General features: G+C 36.9%; 1 protein-coding gene across 5 annotated transcripts; it reads left to right on the top strand.

The window, feature by feature from the left end:
- The first annotated feature begins 440 nt into the window (after positions 1–440).
- Positions 441–21,955, top strand: LOC135320691 (uncharacterized). 5 transcript variants are annotated; one of them, XM_064483804.1, is made up of 12 exons: positions 441–1,440; positions 2,929–3,004; positions 3,290–3,405; positions 3,511–4,285; positions 4,889–4,954; positions 5,752–5,815; positions 7,180–7,247; positions 9,210–9,414; positions 10,711–10,818; positions 12,679–12,788; positions 13,176–13,238; positions 15,469–21,955. In XM_064483804.1, the coding sequence occupies exons 1-2, from the start codon at positions 579–581 to the stop codon at positions 2,940–2,942; spliced, it is 876 nt and encodes a 291-aa protein (XP_064339874.1). In that variant the 5' UTR covers positions 441–578; the 3' UTR covers positions 2,943–3,004; positions 3,290–3,405; positions 3,511–4,285; positions 4,889–4,954; positions 5,752–5,815; positions 7,180–7,247; positions 9,210–9,414; positions 10,711–10,818; positions 12,679–12,788; positions 13,176–13,238; positions 15,469–21,955. The 5 variants fall into 5 exon arrangements, with proteins under 5 accessions (XP_064339874.1, XP_064339877.1, XP_064339875.1 ...); XM_064483807.1 differs by having other exon boundaries at positions 2,929–3,405; positions 3,511–3,592; positions 4,247–4,285; XM_064483805.1 differs by having other exon boundaries at positions 2,929–3,405; positions 3,511–3,592.
- The last annotated feature ends 186 nt before the right edge of the window (positions 21,956–22,141 follow it).

Below are 22,141 nucleotides of genomic sequence, written 5' to 3'. Positions count from 1 at the left end.
GCCAAATATATAACAGTCAGCATATTACAGCAGGCTGTCCGGCCAGCCGGCCCACCGCCCGCGCCGCGGGGTGGGCAAGCGCCCCTCGGGGGTCTCGGGTTCCCAGCCCACTGCCCCGCCTCCCTGCCACCCGCTAGGCGTCGTCCGGGGACGCCCCTCGCCGAGAGAGGCCCTCAATCACAAGTCACCCCGCCCTGCCCACCCTCCTCGCCGTGCCACGCAACCCCGCCCCCGAACCGCCCTCCCGATCTCCGTGCAGTACCCCTCGCCCCTCGCCGGGAAGAACGCAGTGACTCCAGCAGCCCTGTCGGCTCTTTGGGCCCAAGGGGCGGGCGCGGCAGCCATTGGCGGAGGCCGCTGCCTCCGGCTGTCAATCCCGCGGCCCGGCCCGGCCCCACCGGCGGAGCGTGGCAGGACGCAGGGCCGCGGGGGCTGTCGGGACGGCTCCAAGATGGCCGCGCGCTTGGGGTCCGCACCTGCTGGCAGCCCCGAGCCCCGTTCACTGCCACCGCTGCTGACCAGAGCCGCCGGTGGGCCCGGCGACTCCGGGGGCTGACCCCGCGGGGCGGGAGGCCGCCATGGCGACCCTGGAAAAGCTGGCGAAGGCCTTCGAGTCCCTCAAGTCCTTCCAGCGGCCGCCACCGCCGCCACCGCTGCCTCAGCCGGCACCGCAACCGCCGCCGCCTCAGCCCTCTCAGCCGGACCCGCGGCCTCAACCGCCACAGCCGCCCGCCCAGCCCCCTCAGCCGGCACCGCAGCCGACGCCGCCTCAGCCGGTACCACCGCCGCCGCCGCCTCAGGCCCCGCGGCCTCAACCGCCACAGCCGCCCGCCCAGCCCCCTCAGCCGGCACCGCAGCCGACGCCGCCTCAGCCGGTACCGCCGCCGCCGCAGCCCTCTCAGCCGGTACCGCCGCCTCAGCCGGTACCGCCGCCGCCGCAGCCCCCTCAGCCGGTAACGCCGCCTCAGCCGGTACCGCAGCCGCCTCAGCCCTCTCAGCCGGTACCGCCGCTTCAGCCGGTACCGCCGCCGCCTCAGCCGTCTCAGCCGCCGCCGCCGCCTCAGCCGGTACCGCCGCCGCCTCAGCCCCTTCAGCCGGCACCGCAGCCGCCGCAGCCTCAGCCCTCTCAGCGGGTACCGCCGCCTCAGCCCCTTCAGCCGGCACCGCAGCCGCCGCAGCCTCAGCCCTCTCAGCCGGTACCGCTGCCTCAGCCGGTACTGCCGCCACCTCAGCCGTCTCAGCCGCCGCCGCCTCAGCCGGTACCGCAGCCGCCGCAGCCCCCTCAGCCGGCACCGCAGCCGACGCCGCCTCAGCCGGTACCGCCGCCGCCGCAGCCCCCTCAGGCGGTATCGCCGCCGCCTCAGCCCCCTCAGCCGGCACCGCACCCTCAACCGCCACCGCCGCCCGCCCAGCCGTGGGTCAGGAGCCGCTGCACAGACGGTGAGTCCCTGCGGGCCCCTCCCCAGCCCTGCGCGGGTCTCCGTCCCTCCCTCGGCCTCCCCTGAAGGCCCCGAGGTGGTCCGGGCCCCAGGCCTCTGCTTTCCCGGGTGCGAAACTCAGGAAGGAACGGGGCTGTGTTGTGATCCGAGGCCGCGCGTCCCGTTCGGCTTCTTCTGGGCCACTCCCACCCCTCTCCTCCTCCGGGCCAGGTGTAACAGTTTGTCTTCCCTTTTCAACTGACGGTTTAAAACAGTGTTTCAGATAACTGTCAAAACACTATGCATGCAAAACCCTAGGTTAACTTAAGGGAAGGAGTAGGAGAGAAGGGGGAAAGGAGCGAAGTTCACCGGTCACTTCTGTGGGGGTGGGTTAGATGGTCACAGTGGTGAACGCTTAACTGCTACATGGCCCCGTGCGCTTACCATCATAGTCGTTACTGTTACTAACCCCAGACAGCACTGGTGTTAAGGAGGCATGACCACGGAACAGGTGCTCATTGAGCTTAATTTTACACAAACAGTAAGATTTCCAAGGAATCAAGACAGGCAGTAAACGCCAGCTGCAGAGGACAGCTTGTGCAGGGTTGGGAAACAGCATGGCATGATCAGAACTTTAGTTTGACTGGCTTGAAATGTAGAGGGAAAGGGAAACTTCACACTGATGAATCAGAGAGGAGATAGCTGTTTTTATTAAACTAAAATGGTTAAATGAGCCTTGTTGGTTAATGATTTGCCTTAGCAATGTGAATTTGGATTCTGCAAGTATTTTATAAGTTCTGTAAGAAGCTTGTTTTAAAATTTCAGAACTCTTAAGATATTAGAAGTTCAGTTTTATTTTATAAGAATTTTTTTTAAAAAGTCTATATTTAACTCAACTAGAATGGAGTTCCTTTAACATAGGAGACTTTATTATCTCATGTATTAATACCTGCTAGAGGCACACAATGACAAATGTGATTTATAAACAGACACATACAGACACAAGGAAAACAGAGCATGTAGCTTCAGTAACAGTTTAAGAGAAAAGTCAGAAACAGAAATTTTCCCTGGTCAAAATAACAAAAAAAGCACCTGGGGCTTATATCCCTTAATTGATTTGAGCTCTAAATGGACAAATACACATTTTTTTAAAAAAAAAATTGCTAAGAACAAGATTCTTTTTCACGTTGAATAATAATTTTGAAGTTTAAATAAATACCAACAATAGAGCTATGAGGGAGGAAAAATATAAAATACTGATTTTTTTTTTTAACTTCACCATAAGGTGCATTCTTAAATACATAGGAGAGAACTGTCATGATTTGCGCAACTCGCTTGCAAATAGTTCAACATTATTAACGATGATTGAATTTAGGTGGTGGGCATATGGGAATTTATCATCCTATTAAACAGTTTTCTGTACTTCTGAGACTTATAACAAAACATTGAAAGGAACCTGTTAGACATAATGCTGTATGTGAAGTAATTTGTTCCCTTTGTGAAATTCTAGGAAGGTTAAAATAACATCAAGAAAATCACAAGCATTTACGATGTAATCAGAACTACCTGAGGATCTGTGAAACTTGGTGAGTTGGTGAATTTCTTAAAATGTCTTAAAACATTTTGTTTTTACAAAGATTACAGGAGTAAGAGAAGATAAATTTTAATCAACTCTTAATATTTTTTTCCTGGTTGATGTGATATAATTAAATGTGGGGAAAAAAAGGTAAATTCTAAAAGGAGACACTACCTTGATGGTTTTCTATGGTGGAAACTCAAACAGGAGGAAGTTTAATTTAAAAACATAAATTACTGCTCTTTGTAATACATTCTAAGTTGTCATTCTTTTGAATGCCTTCCTTTCCAAACAGGTGTGTTATTCTGGGAGATCATCAGGACTTCTGGGTATTTGGAGGTATTGACCTAACCAGTGGAACTGCTGATTTATTAGAAGTTGTCCAGAATTTTGGAAAACTGATTAGTAGAGGTAAATAATGTTTCCTTGGCAAGTGATGACAGAAAGTGACTTGAGTGAATTTTCCTTTGTTTTTAGGCAGATGTACTTAACCATGTATTTTAACAATGATTACAGGCTGGAGACCGAGAAGAACTACCATTTTTGCCGGCTGGGATGAAGAAAAAATCGGACTTCTGGGTTCCACAAATGGGCTGAGGTAACTAAGACAGAAAATGTATCTTCTTGGTCAACATGTAACTCAGGGTAATCACAGATGTGTTCCATTACCTGATATTGTTTTAATTTGGATAAATACTCAAGAAAATTTAAGAAATAGAGTTTGTTTTTGCTTTTACATCAGTTTGGCAAAACAAAACAACCTCTTAATTACTAAGTACAAACCAATTTTTTCATTATTTTTAAAATATTTTAGTTTCTGTTTATATTTGTTTTGTGATAAGTAAAATCTGTAAGCTCAGAAAATAGTCAAACCTAGGAAGCTGCTTCTGACAAGTGAATTAGCTTATTGAAAATCTGATATAGATCCTTGGCATTAATTTTCAAGTTTTTACATTTTCCTTGGATTTCTTCTATCTAGGAAAACAACATGCTCTTTTAAGATGACTATACTCTGATTATAGTCTCTCCTTTATGGATTCCATACTAAATTGTAACCATACGTATATTTTACCACTTACAAAAGTGCCTGATTGGGAAGTATAATACATTGATTTTGTAAATTGAATTACTCTAAAATTTCAAGGATTTATTTTTAATTCAATTATGATTTAATTTTCATTTGTCACTGGCTCTTAATGCTTTATTTTAAAGTGTCTCTCATAGGCCCCCTTCTTTCATCTTCTTCCCTTAGGCTCTCTGTCCAGTAACTCTAAGTTCTTACATGTTCAAGGTAGGCTTGTGTATTTTTTTAAAGGCAGGTGCACCAAAAAGCACTTTCCTGTGACTATCCTCTGTTTTGTTCATCATTTATGAGTCCAAATTTTATAGAATTGGTTTAAAGAATATCATATCTTTCTTATCATTGTGTCTGGTTTTTAAAATGCTTTCCTTCTGACTCATTTCCGCATACTTTAAAATAATAATATGAATCAAATAAGTATGGGAATAAAATCACAGTTACTTGTATCATATTTGATTCCATGTATATTGCAAAGTCTTATTATTATGTTGGTGTTATGAACATGCATTTCATAATACACTTATTTACATGAATCAGATCTTATTCATTAAGGTCACTTACTTTTAGAAATATGTAATTTCTTGTGAATACATGTATATAGAAATACATGTGTCTTTCTATAATTTAAGCAGCTTAGAATACAGATAAAATAAATCCAAGATACAAGATAATATGCCTTGCATTAATTTAAATTCATTTGAATTAAAAGACAATTTGAAAATTGTTTCCCATTTTCTACTAGCTTCTTGATCATATTCAGCAGCACATTTACCTTTACATATAGTTAAGGAATCTTTTTTATTTCTACTGTAGCTCTGTCATAATGGAAACTCTGCAGCAGAATCAGCTGTCATCTATCCTGTGTGGCCAAGTGCAGAGGTGAGAATTCTCATTTGTGGGATGACCAGTCACAGCTTTAAATGTTTTTACTGTAACTGCTCTTATAAGGTAGCAAGCTAGAGAGAGAGAGAGAAACAGAGAGAAGAAAAGAGCTCTCTCCGCATATTCCCATGTGTATGATGGCATTAGTCTTCTTCTGCTGTATTTTTCTAGAATGTGTGTGCGTGTGTGCATGTATGTGTGAGAGAGAAATGTCTTGTCTTTGTCCTAATAGCCACTCTTCTCTCCCTCTAGTTTTTTCTCTATCCTCCCCTCCTTTTTCTTTTTCATCAATATCTTCTCTTTCAAAAAATTCTTGATAAATCAAATTTCCAACTTCCTCACTTTTAATATGGTAAAGTTACTTGGATCCCCAACGTCAAGGGGTCTCATACTTTAATGTCTGTAAGGATTGCCAGGGACACCTTTTAAAAATACAGATTTCCAGGCCTTACTTTGAGCAGTTCTCTTCCAGTAGATCCAGGGTGAGGCTGAGCATCTCCGAGCCTTACCCCTTCATATTATGGTGCAGGGGATCAGGGACAGTTTTCCTCTGGGTCTCCCTGCTGTTGCTATGAACAGTGGCTACAGCATCACTAATATTTTTCTTTCTTGTTTTAATTGCATTAGTATTATCAACCAGTTAATGGCATTTTCTTAAAATTATGGTCAAAGGCATAGGCATTTGATTTATAATGGTATCTGCAAACCACTCTTTTAATGAGTTAATTTGTTTTGCTTGTATTTCCACAATTGTAAATGCCGTGAGTTAAGTGACTGCTTTGCTTCAACTACAGGAGAATGTGAAAACACTCCAGGAGAGAGAGGTTGCATATATCAATGCAGACTCATACACAGAAGGTAAATTTTATTTCAGATTGTCATTAAATAGTATACCAGTATTTAAGTCTGTCAACTCCAACTCATAAACTAGGATTATCCTCTTTCTATGAGATGCCTCAATAATACCTCCATTTCTCCATTTTACCAGAGAGAACATTATTATGATTCAAATGATTCAATATGATTCATAACTAAGCTATTGATCCTAATTTCTTTAGTATATTTACCATTGGCCTATCTTGGATTACTACTTAAAACTTTAGTACTTTTGACATTCTTCCTGTGGAGCTATTTTTAAAAGTTGGGCTAAAGTATTTCATACAGAAATAGTTCCTGTATGTATTGGAACAACTCTGAAATAAGCACCCACTACAGACTTCCTTTTGACCCTGACATGTGGCATGTGCATCTGTAGGCTTTCATCGTGTTATGGTCATTTCTAGGTAAGTGTCACAGGATACATGTTAGTTACTGACACGCTCTAGTCTAACGTCTTGATATTGAATTGAATGAATGAATAAAAACGTGAACATTATGGCCTTACCACTTCCTTTGCCAAAGACCCCTAGGTACTGCTGCCATAATGAGCAATGGCCCTTACTGTTACTGCAGGAGCTGCGGCCTTAGCAGCAGAGTCTGCCTCTGCAGTCTCCTATCCTGAGTGTGTGCTGCAGCCTCTCTGGCTCCTGAAGAGTTATTTCCACCTTGTGTTTTAGTTTTAGCCAGACTGTCTGTCTGTCTATTTATCTACCTACCTATCTATCTATTCTAAAATTTTATTTATTTGTTTTTACTGAAGTACATTTGATTTGTAATATTAGTTTCAGGTGTACAGCGAAGTTACACAGTTATATACATATACATATACATATACATATACATATACATATACATATACATATACATATACATTGTTTTTAGATTCTTTTCCATTATAGGTTATTATAAGATACTGAATATAATTCCCTGTGCTATACAGTAGGTCCTTGTTGTTTATCTGTTTCATATATAATAGTGTATATCTGTTAGTCCTGAACTCCTAACATCTCTCTTCCCTTCCCCCTTTCCCCTTGGGTAACCATAGTTTCTTTTCTATGTCGTGAATGTATTTCTGGTTTGTAAATAAGTTCATTTGTATCATTTTTTTGTTTGTTTACATTCCACATATAAGTGATATAATTTGATATTTGCCTTTCTCTGTCTGACATACTTCACTGAATATGATAATCTGTAGGGTCCACCCTATTTTTAATTCTCCAGGAATGATGCCTTCAATTTGAAATCTGTTATATCTTGTTTATAATTAGAAAATAAAGTTAGAATTAAATACAGGTTTGAAGTCCATTTGGAGGTATTAAAATACTCTCTTATTTATTTTGCAGGCAATTATACTCTCAGAGTTGACTGTATACCCCTTCTTTTCCAGTTGGTATATAAACTGACAAAAGAGGTATGTAAGTAGATCTGTCATAATGTTTTTTGATGAGTGGATAAATCAATAACTTTTGTTTTCTAAATTACTAATATTTAAACTGGTGACAGACATAGCTGATTTGTATAAATAACAAATCAGAATGAGCTTTAATACACTACTTATGTGACATAACTATGAGAACAGTAGTGCTAGTCTCTGTTCTAATAATAGTTCCTAATAATTGTATACATTTGTTAAAATGTGCAGGGTCTATTGTTTCATGGGGCAGAGTCTCTTTGATGTAACAGAAAGAATACTGAGCTGGGATGGGGAAGCCTTGGCTGTGAAGATTGCCTTGGCTATTCATTCATTCATTCATTCATTCAGCAAGTATTTATTGTGTGGTTACTATGTATCAGGTCCTATGAAATGAATTCTAGCAGCTACAGTGATAAAAGCACAAGGTTTCTGAATCCAAATACTTTATAATCTAGAGAGGCCACAGACCTGTAAATGAGGACTCATACTTCACTTGAATATTGGATACTATATACAGTGGAGGACAGTTGTGGAGGAGAGAAGTTAAAACCCTGGGGTAGCTGGTGAGGTTGGAAAGCATTAGAAGGTGTTTACAGAAGGATTAGTGGTTAGGCTGTAAAATGGAAGGATGTGAAAGTGGGGAGAAGGTTTCTCCTCAGAGGACACAGGACCTAATAAAGACATGGCTGTGTGAAAGAACATTTCCCGACCTCTGGGTAATGGAATATAACCTAAATGTAAGGTGTTGGTGAAAAAGCTGGCAAGAAATGGGGCCTGACACATAGGCCTAAGTGTTCATAAATCTGGTGATGGAGAAATTAAAGAATCTTTAACAAGGTTGTATATTATCATTTTTATTCATTAGAAAAATTACTCTGTATCAGTGCATTGAATAGGTTAAACTGTAGTAAGTCTAAAAGCAAAATGGAAATAATTCCACATAATTATTTAGCGCACAGGAATTTATAAATACTAGTTATTGATGTAAAACTACTCTGAAAATGCTAATGCACTCTGAATCTCTAAAAATTATGTGATCTACTCATTGAGTATATGTGTGCTTCATTTAAATAACCCCCCATTATAGAATTTAACTGTAAAAATATTTCTTTCAAGTAGGTATCACTTAGATGACAGTGGGAAGTAGATTTCATATCTCTGTGGTCCTGTTTCCCAATCGCCCTTCATCTTGCCCTGTCCTTTTCACTGTTAGTGTCTTTAACATCTCATCCTCCCAAGTGAGCATTCTCCCATGCCCATCACAACTCCCACCATACTGGGAAGCTTAGGTCCTTGATCCTTTTATTGAAATTTCCCATAAAAACATCTTATCTAAAAGCACGCTGTAAAGACAGCCCTTGTTGGGGAATCCTTCTCAGGAGATACACTTATACTCTGTCCTACAGAGGAGGCTCCTGCCTTCATAGGAGGGGTAGTAAGAATTTTAGGACCAAGAAGGAGAAGCTTAGGTCTATCCCCTTTGTACATTTATTTAATAAGTATTAAATGTGTAAGTGGTTACCATAATGACAGGATAAATCAAACAGAGATTCTGCTATTAGTATGTTACCTGTGTAGCCAGGAGAGACTATGATCAAGAATTTTCAAATCCAAGATAGAGATTAATATCACCAAAGTGAATACAGATAAAAGTGTGGGAAGCAAAAAATAAATATCTTAGTTTATTATTTTACATGTTGGAATTAAACAGCCTGCTTAATGGGAAATTGCAAGTTTTTTTCCCATTTTAAAGCCTCTTTTATGTTAATTTGAATTTAATTTTCATGCCACTTTATATACAATATATTTGTCTTTCAGAGTTTTTGTTTTAGGTAGTTTTTTAACAGTTTAACTGGGAAATTAAAATGTATCTTTAGAAGTTACATTATCAGGATGAACTAATTAATTGTCCAGAAGAGAAGAGTGAGATTTTATAATCTTTTTTGATTTGATTGTCAGTGGAGGAATCAGACATCATTCATCTGGAGAAATGCTGTTGGTTGCTGAGGGCTCAATCCCGAACTGGATGATTTGATTTAGAGACATTTGGCCCATTGGCTTCACCACCAATTTGTCCATCTCTGAGTGAAGATGGGAATCCTTCTATTTTCTACAAATGTTCTTTGGTAAACACGTGAGCCTTGTTCCACCTTTGGAGCCTTGTGTAAGTCAGTTTACCTTTCTGCACCTGAATATTCTCATATATAAAATCAGTTTGACCAAGACAATCATTATGAAACTGTGCTCCAGTGCGGTGCCTCAGCATCTGGTGCAAGGTCAGGGTGGTGGACACTGAATAGGCAAAGCTCTAGCTTCCACACGTGACCTCACCTCTTCCTCAGCTGAGTAGTGTCTATTGTATTTCATTATATAGAAGAAGGTTCCACTGCTGTATCCTTCTCCCACCCTTAAAAAATTAAGAAACCACTGGACTAGACCATCTCTAAGGTCCCCACTTAGCTCTAAACTTTTCACTACTATATATATATATATATATATATAGTATATATATATATTAAATGAGGTTTACAAGGAGTAGTTGTGGCTGATAATCACAAAAACTGTATTTGAAATCTGAAAGCTTGGGTTCTGCTTCTGATTCAGACCTTTTTAAAAAAAATTTCTTACTTTTAGCAAGTCATTTAACTACTTCTTATCTTCAATTTTCTGCTCTTTGAGGGCAAAGAATTAGATTCTTGAAATAGTCTGTATTCTTCAGGTTTCTAGTGTGTTTTAGAAATATTTGTTAGGGGAGCTAGAACAGACAGGGCTTCCACTTCAGCAGTGCAGTTATGTTTTTACCTTTTTAGAATTAGAGATTGAGAAATCATTTCATTTGAAAACAAAATGATTCCATTTATTTTTTATGAAAAGTTTAAAATCCACAGGATTAGATTATAAATTGCCCTTTATTTCTGAAATTTAATATATTTATGTATACAGATTAAGTTGTACAATGAAGACTGCAGTACAGAATTTCTTTCTCTTATAATATAGTGTGTTAGTTTTCTTTGCTTCATGAAGGAGCTGTATGAAGCTTGTTAATAACATCACAGTATATCTTTGATAGAGTTCAACTTTTCTTCTTCTTTTTTCCTTTTTCTTCTTAGTCTTTCCAAATTAGGATAATTGTGGTCTCTGACTTTTTTCCAGTTACATTTTTAAAATATACTTTTATTTTTTACATTCTACAATCACTTTAGACTTTTGGAATTAATATAAGATAGAGACAGGTAGGCAGACAAAACCAAACACTAAATGATAGTATTTTCTTCTAGGAAGTTAAATTTTGGTTATAATTATGCCAGGGGGGAAAAAAAAAACTTCCTAAGACAGTGGAAACTACTGATAACTTTTAAAAACTAAGTCAGTTTATGCGAGTCATGCCTCCTTTCATAAGCATGTCATTATTAACAGGAAGTTTGTTGGCTGTGATTTATTCTGTGTTCCTATTTTACAGGTTTATTTAACGCTTTTGGTGAAAATCATGACAGCCACATAGATTTTAAGGAGATATCCTGTGGGTTATCAGCTTGTTGCAGAGGACCTCTGGCTGAAAGACAGAAATGTAAGTGTGTTAAACATCACAAAATTTGGAAGCTATACAGAGAAAAAAATTAGCATCCATTCATGTAAAAAATCATCTGATTAAAGCTTGAATTTTCATCCCTTTGGCAAATAGCAATCTCTTGCTGAGGTTTTACTGAGGTCAGTGTAAAGTTCAATCATCTGTTCTTTTTTACTGTGGAGTAATTTAAGATCTTTGTTATTAATAATGGTTGATTTTCCAGATGAATGTACAATTCATGATAAATGAACTACATCATTTATGATGTGTTTGAAAATGTTAAGCATATAGAAAATATTTTCTGGTAGTCTATATAGAAAATTTGTCTTGCTTAACTTGAATTCCAACTTATTTTCTAGCATTGTGTATATTGATATTTTATTAGCAAAATTAAATTTATGATAAAACAATTTTATTAAATACTAAATTTATCTTTTAAACCTAGCTAAAATATTATAGCATAATTTATAAGCATATTACATTAATAAATCTTAAACATATTTGGTTAGGAAAATGCAGCAGTTTACATTTAATTGGAACCTAATTCTTATATATTCACTAGGGTCATTATCTCTGCATCTTTGTAAAATACAGCTTCACAAATACTGCATATATTGGGTATGATACTTAATAGTTCAATATTCTTTAGTAATGTTGTACTGTGATGCACTCAATTTAATAGCATAATTGTTACACGGGTGTGTGAAGTAGATAATTATTTAATCTTAAAACTTTAGATTTCTTTTATCTTCCCTGATAGTATACCATTACTCTAACCTAGCTTTGTGATAGATTATTTGTTCACATTAAATTTCTGGTATTAAAGAGGCTGAAGTCTTTTTTTCTCAATTGAGGTTAATTATTGTCTTAAATTTTTTTTAATTTATTTTTTGCCAGTGGACTAGTGGAAGTTAACCAACTAGACTAACTAGCAATTTTGCTGATATTGATGTTAATTAGCAAAGTGCTGATATTTCGGATTTTTAGCTTGTTGTATATAAACTTCATTGAAGATTTGAAATTGTTCTTAGGCAAAAATATTGGGTGCACATTAATTACATTGGAGAGGCAAAATCTTTATACAGTCATCTCTCATTATCTGCTGAGGATTGGTTCTGAGACCCCCTCAGATACCAAATCCATGGATGCTTACTTCCTTATGTAAAATGGCATAGTATTTGCATATAACCTATGAACATCATCCTGTATACTTTAAATCATCTCTAGGTTACTTGTAATACCTAATGTAATTATTTGTAAATACAATGTAAATGATATGTAAATAGTTGTCAGTGCATAGCAAATTCAAGTTTTGCTTTTGAGAACTTTCTGGGAAAGTTATATATATATATATTTTATACATATATATATATATATTTTTGATCTATTGTTTATACCTGTGAATGCAGAACCAATGGATACAGGGGGCTTACTGTACCAGCTTTTTGTTGATTCTTAATGTAGATGGAATATTTTCAGCATTGTAAGAATCAACTCTGAAGTGATCAGTTTTAAATATTAGAAATTAATTTAAAAGCTTGAATTACCTTCTCAAAATCTGTGAGATATTGTATAGTAACTTGGCCCTTTTTCAGTTTGCAAGAAATTTAACTTTAGATTTAGGTGAAGGATAGAGTTCTCTAAGCTGGCTAATGATATAAGGAGAGAGACTTGTGAAGTTTACAGGAATTCCTACAAGTTCAAAGGACTTTAAGGACACAGTGTCCTCCAAATAAGAACTTAATCCAGAATGTAATTGTTTGAGGAACTAAGTAATTTTACTAGGGCAGCTTGTAATAAAATGTATTATACTTCAGAATATGAAAGTAATTTCCCTCCATAAGAGTTTCTTTTCTTTAGTTTGCTTCAAGGTATTTGATGTTGACGGTGACGGAGTTCTTTCTAGGGTTGAACTGAGAGACACGTGGTTGCACATTTAGAGGTCTGGAAGGACAACCGATGATATCCTGGTAAAGTCTGATTGCATACATCTTCTTGCATGTAAACTTCCAACAGGAACATAGAGTGAAGAATTTTTTAAAGGAGGTTGAGAAAAAGATTTCTTACTACTTCTAGGTTCTATATTATGCTACTCAAAATATTCATAGCCAAAGATGCAAAATTGGGAAGAGAATTTGCCTTAGAAAATTTAATAAACTGAATGTATTATGTAAAAAAAAATGAAACCACTGGAAAATTGTCATAAATTTTTAAGGTAAACAAGCAATCTATTTCTGTAATTAAAAAAAAAAAAAAAAGAAAAACCTTGACCGAAAATACTTTATACTTCAGCTACTGGCTAATAAAAATGATACCTTCTCCTTCCTAACTACTGATTTGGGTTTCTGGTTTTAAAGGAATTACACGTGGATGTATCCAACATTGTAGAAGACCCATAGAATGCGCATGATACCACAAAGGTGAGTCTAGCAGAGACTAATTTATTCTTTTCTAAAAATACATTATATTCTGAATTGGTGTACATACCTTATATATACATACTTGAATCTCTTCTACATCATCCCTGCTAAATGCTTATTTGGACCTGTCGTTACAATACCTCCAAGTTGTCCCTAAGGAAAGCCCATTCCACCTTTAAACAACTCCATTAAGTGTTATTTACATAAAAACATTATATTTTATAAGCTAGGCATTTTATAAAAATTAAGTAGAGACAGCCCTTGCCATTTGTAGTTTATAATCTTTACTTCTCCCATTTTAATACATTATGGTAAGACAAAACTTATATTGAGCAAAAGAAGCCACAGAATAAAAGAACACATTGTACAATTCAATTTATATGAAGTTCTAGAACAGAGACAGAACTAATGTTAATAAGTGTTACAATAGTGATTTTGGAGATGGGTGATTTAACTGGGAAGGACCATAGGATATCTGGGATGATGGAAATTATTTTTTATCTCAATCTGGGTGGTGTATATTGTTTAAAAAAAATTTTTTTTCAATAATATTGGTGAGGGTCTGTCCTAAGTTCTTTAATAGCAGCCAGAATAATTGTATAATAGCAGAAACGAGCATGTACTTTACAAAGAATAAAGCCTTGAATTTTTTTAGTTTCACAACATTTATTAAAGATATTATAATAGGTTTGCCTTAATGTCTATGTATCCCTGTGAAACTGAAGATAATCCATATATGTGAGACACATATGAGTTAATTTGACCCTTTCTATTCAAATGTTGACATGTACCAAGTAGCAGATGGTAGGATGTAGACCATAGTGGTCTTATACAGGCTTAGAAAATTAAGTAACATTTTTTTTAATCACAAATCCAGAAGAAATCATCATAGTCTTATTAACTGACACTCAATAGAAATAAATAATAGAAATGAATTTTTCAGGGCTTGATCTTTGTTTGGCAATTCAGATAACCATCTTCATTTACTTTTCTGCCCAAAACTAAGGTAGCCATTTCTATTTGGTATATATGAAAACAGAAACATAGGAAAGTTTCTTTTAGGAAATAACTTATGTAGAGATACAATTTCCATCGCCTTTTTTCTGGGTGTTTGATAAGTATGGAGGTTATCATTGCTGTCTATTTTTGTGTAAGACCGAGTTTCTTCTTATGACTGTACTTTTGAACATTAAAAAAAAGATCATTTAGCTGCTCCATCTCCGTGTAACCATAATAATGAAATGGTAAAAATTTAGAATAGAATTTGGACCTTTCAACCAAACCTATTACCCATATTCACTGGTGACTAGACTGTGACAATATTACCCATTATTTTGTACCATTACATTGGTATTAATATACTTTAATGGAAGTTGCATCATGAAAGCCAATAAGTACCATCACAGTGCTTTAAAATCTTTTCTTATAATGAATGGTATTATATATTGAATGAATACATGAATATCATTAATAATAAATAATATTAAGTATCATTAAATAATAAATCATTAAATAATAAAAATATAATTAAGTAATAAAAGCTAAGAACATTATTATTCATCTAGGATTGTTAAGGTGATTGTTCAAAACATGAAGTAAGAGGCATTTGGTTATATTTTTGCCTCCCAAGAAATATTGTCTACTGTATATAAATGTAATTTTTGGTACACTTTGACACCAAAAAAAAAAAAAAATACTGCTTTACTCAACTTGTGAAAGTAATGTTAAACTTTATTTTGAGGAAATGTTAATATAGATACTCATTTATTATATATATTTAGTTCTTTTAAATCTCTTAAGAAGTCTAATAATGCCAGATGTTTTAAAGAAGATCTTAGAAAATTGTTAGGGTCAAAGGGCATAATCCAGAGAGTTTGGAAAAATGCTTTCAAAGTTAGTAAATAATCCTTTTTCTCTACCCAGAACCTTTTGTGGGTTCTGTTAGTAAACTTCACCTTGAACCAGAATATACTGTGAGTTATTTCCCAGGTCTTACTGGAGGAAGATTTTTGGTGATAAATTGCCCACGTTATGACTCACTACTTCAGAGTTTGGTTACTTTTGAACTTATTTTTGCTGGCCTACTTTTAGATGAACACATAGCATCTACATTAAATCATTAGTTTTCTTTCAGGCAAATGACCATTGCAAGTTTAATAAAACAGATTTTATTCAAATAATATAAGAAAATGAAGATTTAAGATGTTCTTAAATATTGTTTCTCTTTCAGAATGGCCATCTTAACTCTAGAAGAATATCAGATCTGGAGTGTGAAAGATGTTCTTGCCAATGAGTTTTTGAATCTACTTTTCCAGGTATGTTTAAGGTAAATGACAGAGACCGAGGGCAGTGGTACCAGTAGTTCTACATCTTTTCCATTATGTAGTAGTTAGACAACTAGACTACAAACCATATATTGTCAAAAGAACTGCATTAACCTGTACACCACCTGCAGATGGTAAGTTAGAGCGTGCGTGCTTCTCAGAGTCACAATGTGCATGATAGGAAAGTAGAGTATAGCTGATAATGTTTATCTTAATAACTCATGATAGAGCAGATTATAAACACATAGAAAAGAATTTAAAATGTAAAAGCCATTATAATTTGCTATTTTTCTTTACTTTTTTTTTTTTTTTAAGACCCTTCCTAACAAGTAACGCAGTGTGGACAGAGACATAGATCATAAGTTGGCAGCTGTAAATTTTTCACAAAGTATACAATCTTTCCAGTTAGGAGGTTATTTTAGATGCAAAGCTGTTTCTTAATTTTCTTTTTTTTCTTTCTTTCTTTCTTTTTTTTTTCTTTTTTTTAATTTAATTCTTTAGAAGGCCCAAAAAAGATTGCAGGAGAAAGGAGGAAAGAAAAGCTGTCAGGGGTGAACATGAAATCATAAAACTTGCCAGATTATAACTATTTTCCCAGTTAAAGTAGTTCTCTTTGCTCCAATTTAAAGAAACAACTTATAGTTTCCCATTTTTCATAGTTCTTCATAAATATATGTTGATTTAATAGTATTTTACAGAGTGTGAATAGGGACAGACTGGAAGTTCAAGATTTGTAAATACTGACAGTATATATAGAATAGATAAACATGTTTATACTGTATAGCACAGGGAAATATATTCAAGATTTTGTAGTAGCTCATGGTGAAAAAATATGAAAACAAATATACGTGTATTCATAAAGGACTGAAAAATTGTGCTGTACACCGGAAATTGACACAACATTGTAAACGGACTATAACTCAGTAAAAAAATAAAAATAAAGATAAAACTTTTAGAACACTATAAAAAAAGTAGTATTTTAGATTTTTCTTATTTTATTCTCCTTTTCTTATAAAAGCACCCCTATGAAGATCAATAAGACTTGATATCTTTATATCTATCATGATCCTCCATTGTAAATACAGAGTAACCTGCCTGTGACACAGCTATGTTAGAATAAATGAAAATTGAACTCTTCCTGACAGCTAATAACTAATGTATATTTAAAGCATATGAAATCTGATAAGCCTATGATACCCATTTAAATCAATCAGTTGCTCTACTGTCAGTTATCAGCCAGGATCTAAGTTGATGTCTTTATAAAACATAAATACATATAAAAATAATATAAACCTACTGTAAACAGAAATGACTTGCTTAGTAATATGAAAATGGTGCAGCTATTTTAATCTCATTTAAAATGATGTCCTCAATTACTTAGTTATCATTAATTATATAAACATTTTGACCACTTAAGTTTGTGTCTGAGTCATCTTGCAGCTCTTACATAGCAAAGCATTTTGAACTTTTATATTGCCTTTCCTATTTTCTCATGCTTATCAGGGACTTGCATAGGCACTATTTTTTCTATGACTCTATAAACAAATGTATGCCTGAGATTTTCTTTTGTGTCTCAGTGTCTCTAGCATTATATTACTGACAGATTTTTTGTTGGTTATCAATCTAATTTTTTTCTTGGTATATATAGTCCTTTCAAATATATATATATATGTAGTCAGTTTACACTGTTGTGTCAATTTCTGGTGTACAGCACAATGCTTCATTCATACATGAACATACATATATTCATTTTCATACTCTTTTTCACCATAAGTTACTACAAAACAGTATTAGATATAGTTCCCTGTGCTATACAGTATGAACTTGTTTATAAATTGGGAGTTTGATTTGCAGGTACTAAATATTAACATTACATTTTATGATGCTCACTTTATCCCATATTCAGACATGCTTTAAAAACTTTATGTTCACTTAATATATAAGTAAGCAGACTTACTCTAAATTGTTTTATTTTCTGTCTGTTTCTAAAATAGAATTAGCTAGTAAATTCAGTGATAAATGCTTGAATTATACTTTTATTTTATTTGCCAAGATTCCACTCCTGGCTGACCATTTTGGGTATTTAAGTATAAAGTAAGTAAATGTCAGTAGAATTAGGAAACCATTCTTGTGGTAATATTATTTTCAGTCCTTTCAAATAAACTCAGTGCCCAATATTTTGCAGAGGAAGCATTCTAAACATGATCAGGGTCTTCTATCTTGTACGTTAGTCAGAAAGCGTCAAATGTTAAACAGTTTGATAAACAGAATAGTGCACCACACTGACCCCTACCTATATCCATGCTCTAATCCTGAAATCTGTGAATATGTTATTTTACATGGCAAAGGGGATTTTGCAGATGTATCAGGTTAAGGACTCTGAGACAGGGAGATTAGCCTGGATTATCTACATGGGCCTAGTCTAACAACAGGAGTCCTTAAAAATTGAAAATCTTTCCCAGCTGTGGTCAGAAAGATATGACTTTGGAAGAGGGATTAGAAAGCTGTAAAGCTGTTAGCTTTGAAGATAGAGGAAGGGCCATGGGTAAAGAAGTGTGGGTGAACTCTAGAAGCTGAAAAAGACAAGGAAATACTTTCTTCCTTTGACCTACAGAAGGGCATAGTGCTGCTGACATCTTGATTTTTAGCCAAGTGATACCTGTTCCTGACGACCTACAGAACCATAAAACAATAAGTTTGTGTTGCTTTAAGCTGCAAAATTTGTGATAATTTGTTACAGCAGTGATAAAAATAAGTATAGGGGAGATAATCCAAATTTATGGATTGGAGGGCTCAACATTTTAAAGATGTCAGTTCCCCTTCAACTGATTCAAAGATTTACATGTGCACATCAAAATCCCCAAAAGTTAATTGTTGTTACTGTTTTTTTGTAGAACTTGACAAGCTGATTCTAAATACATAGAGAAGGGTGAAGGGCCAATAGCCAAGATGATATTAAAGAACAATGTTAAAGGACTTATTATAAAACAATATTAAGTCTATGTGATAACTACCTAAAGTTAGACATATAGACCAATGGAACAGTATTGAATTAAACCCTGTACCATACATGAACAGTAATTTTAGATAGATTATAAATCTAATAAATTTGAAACATAAAGCAAAGCATCTGGGGGAGGGTAAAGCTCCGGTGGAATGTGTGCTTAGCATGCATAAGGTCTTGGGTTCAACTCCCAGTACCTCCATTAAAATAAATAACCTAATCCCCCACCAAAATAAAGCATCTAGAAAGTAGTGTAGGAGATATTTTAATGACTTTGAAGTGGCAAAGAGTTCTTAAACAGGACACAGCACTAAACATAAAAGAAGAGTTTTAAGTTGGACTTCAGTAAAATTAAGAATTATTTTTATCAAGAGATACCATTAAGAAAGTGAAAAGCTAAGCCACACGGTGGGAAAATATATTTGCTATACCTATATCCAACAAAAGACTTGTATCTAGGGCATATAAAGAACAAAAACCAGTGGAGAAAAAGACAGAACCTTAATATTAAAATGTGCAAAAAAATTGAACAGGTGCTTCTCACACACACAAAAAAATCCACATAAGCTATGAAAAGGGGCTGACCTCTTTAGTAATAATGGAAATACGTACTAAACCCACACTTGGAACACCATTAGGCATCCACTAGAATAGTTAGTTGTTAAGTGATACGAAGCATTGGTGAGGGCAACAAGCAATGGGGACTCTTACACATGGCCAGTGGGAATATAAATTCTTACAAATACTTTGGAAATAGGCTTTTTGAATGAAAGTTATATATGTATATGTGTGTGTGTATATGTGTACACACACACACACACACACACCCCCTATTACCAAGGGTAACCCATGTGTGTACCCTTCAGAAACTTCTACATCTGAGCACCAAAGGACATCCAGAAAATTCTCATAATCACTATTTGTTATACCCCCAAATAGAAAATGACCCAAACACTTTTCAACAATACATGACCATAAGTGGTGGCACATGCATACAAGTTGTATACTTTAAAGCAATAAAAATAAATATACTAGTTTACAGAAAACACTAGTGGATGAATCTTACATAATTTTGAGAGGAAAGTATGGGACGAAAAATTTCAAAAGCAAAAAAGCCAATCCATGGTGGCTGAATTTAGGATGGTGAGTCCATCAAAGGGGTGCCGTAGTATCTGGGAAGAAACCCAAAGTGGAACAGCAATGTTCTGTTTCTTGACTGGATGAAGGTTACATAGATGTGTTTACTTTGTGAAAAATCACTGAGCTGCATACTTAAGATGTGTTCACATTTAAGCATGTATATTATATTTGCATTTTTTAAAAAAATGTTTGCTTGCAAAAAAAGATATCCAAAGCCTAAGTATTTATTAATAGGAGGATGGATAAAACAAATGATAGTATATTCAAATAATGGAATACTATTCAACAATAAAAAAGAATCAACTACTGATACAAGGATGAACCTCAAAAGCCTAATTTATACATCTCATTGTCAGGTAAATTTTAACTCAGAAGGTAAACAAAACTGTAAACAGGCATGTGCCCTGGGGGGAGGGGTGCTTTAGCCTTTGTCTCCTGAGACCTGTGCCATTACTGGCACATCCCGCAAGAAGAGAGGCAGGGCTCAGCCACAGCTACCATCTCCTCCTGTGCATAGTGCCCGGGCGGGGGCGGGGCTGAAGCCTGAATCTGCACGTGGGGGCTCCACAACCTCCTAGGCAGGACTGAGGCTTGTTTATAGCCTGAGGCAGGGAGGATCTTTCTACCCTGACACCTCAGAGAACTTGTGCTGCCAAGAGAAACAAGGAGCTCAGATTTGGCACAGAGCGTAGGCGGGGCTGTTCCGCGGTCTTCCCCGAGCCCACCTACAGACCGCCTACCCGAGGCAGAGCAGGCAGCTGCACAGAGCAGCGGAGTGACCAGCACCAGGAGAGGGCACAGCACCTGACCACGGTGCTGGGACGGGGTGTGATCTGCCCACCTGCCTCCCCCTGAGCACAGCATCTGACTGTGGCATCAGGAGGGGGAGTGACCTGCCCGCCCACTGGGTAAGAGCTCAGCTCCTGACCTAGTGTTAGGAGGGGGCACAATCTGCTAGCCAACAGCCACTGAGAGCAGCACAGATGAGGGCGCCAACAGAAGGCCTATGAAACAGCAAGCTGAGTTCGCGAAGCAGGACGAAGACACAAAGACCTCTCGATCAAATCATTAAGGGCACACCATCTCCAGGTTAAGTAGGTAACTGATACTCCTTAAGCCACGGTGCCAGAGAGATATGAGCAATGTGAATAAACAGAGAAACCACTCCCAATTAAAAGATCAAGAGAAATCCCCTGAAAGCATGATCAAGGAAATAGACATTGATGGCCTACTAGATCAAGATTTCAAGAAAAGAGTGATCAAAGTACTGAAGGAACTAAAAGAAATAGGGTTTAGGGATATAAAATATGTCAAAAATGAAATAGAAACTATAGAGAAGAACCAAGTAGAATTAGTAAACTCATTGGCTGAGATGAGAGCTGACCTAAAGGCTGTGCAAAGCAGACTAGAAAATACAGAAGAACAAATATGTGATCTAGAAGACAGGACAACAGGAAGCACCCAATCAGAACAGCTGAGAGAAAAACAAATAAAAAACAATGAAAACAATATATGGGACCTATGGGGTAATATAAAGTGTGCGAATCTATGCATAATAGGAGTTCCAGAAGGGGAAAAAGAACAAAGGGGATTGAAAAGGTATGGGAAGGACTCATGACTGAAAACTTCCCAAACCTAAAGAAGGAATCATATCCAAGCACAGGAGGCTCAGAGGGTCCCAAACAGGAAGAACCCAAACATACCCACACCAAGGCACATCCTAATCAAGATAGCCAGAGTCAAGGATAAAGAAATGATCCTAAAGGAAGCAAGAGAAAAACAGAGTGAGTTACAAGGGAACCCCCATAAAGTTTTCAGCTGATTTCTCTACACTGTTTACAACAGCTAAGACATGGAAACAGCCTAAAATGTCCATCAACAGATGACTGGATAAAGATGTGGGATATTTATATGATGGGATACTATTCAGCCACAAAAACTGACAACATAACGCCATTTGCAGAGACATGGATGCTCCTGGAGAATGTTATTCTAGGTGGAGCAGAACAGAAAGAGAAAGAGGAATACCATATGAGATCACTCATGTGTGGAATCTTAAATATATGCAAGATCTTGTGGTAACTCACAGCAAAAAAAAAAAAGTGACAATGAATATATGTACGTTCATGTATAACTGAAAAATTGTGCTCTACACTGGAATTTGTCATAACATTGTAAAATGACTATTACTCAATAAAAAATGTTTAAAAATAAATAAAATAAAATATAACCTTTAAAATACTGTATAATGAGAGGTGTGATGTTCTAGTATCTGTTCTAAGAAGTACGTTAGACACACATAATAGCCAATGGTCAGAAAGATCACATGTTATCAGCTACAACCCCATGCAAATTAATGGCATTTAGTAGATATTCATATATGTGTGTACATATATAAAATGTGTATTAGTATATATGTAAATCAAATAAAATAA

The sequence above is a fragment of the Camelus dromedarius genome, unplaced genomic scaffold (genome assembly GCF_036321535.1).
Source record: "Camelus dromedarius isolate mCamDro1 unplaced genomic scaffold, mCamDro1.pat HAP1_SCAFFOLD_114, whole genome shotgun sequence".
NCBI lineage: Eukaryota > Metazoa > Chordata > Mammalia > Artiodactyla > Camelidae > Camelus > Camelus dromedarius.
The sequence above is the reverse complement of the archived record's forward strand: the minus strand, read 5'-3'. Positions and strand labels throughout refer to the sequence as shown.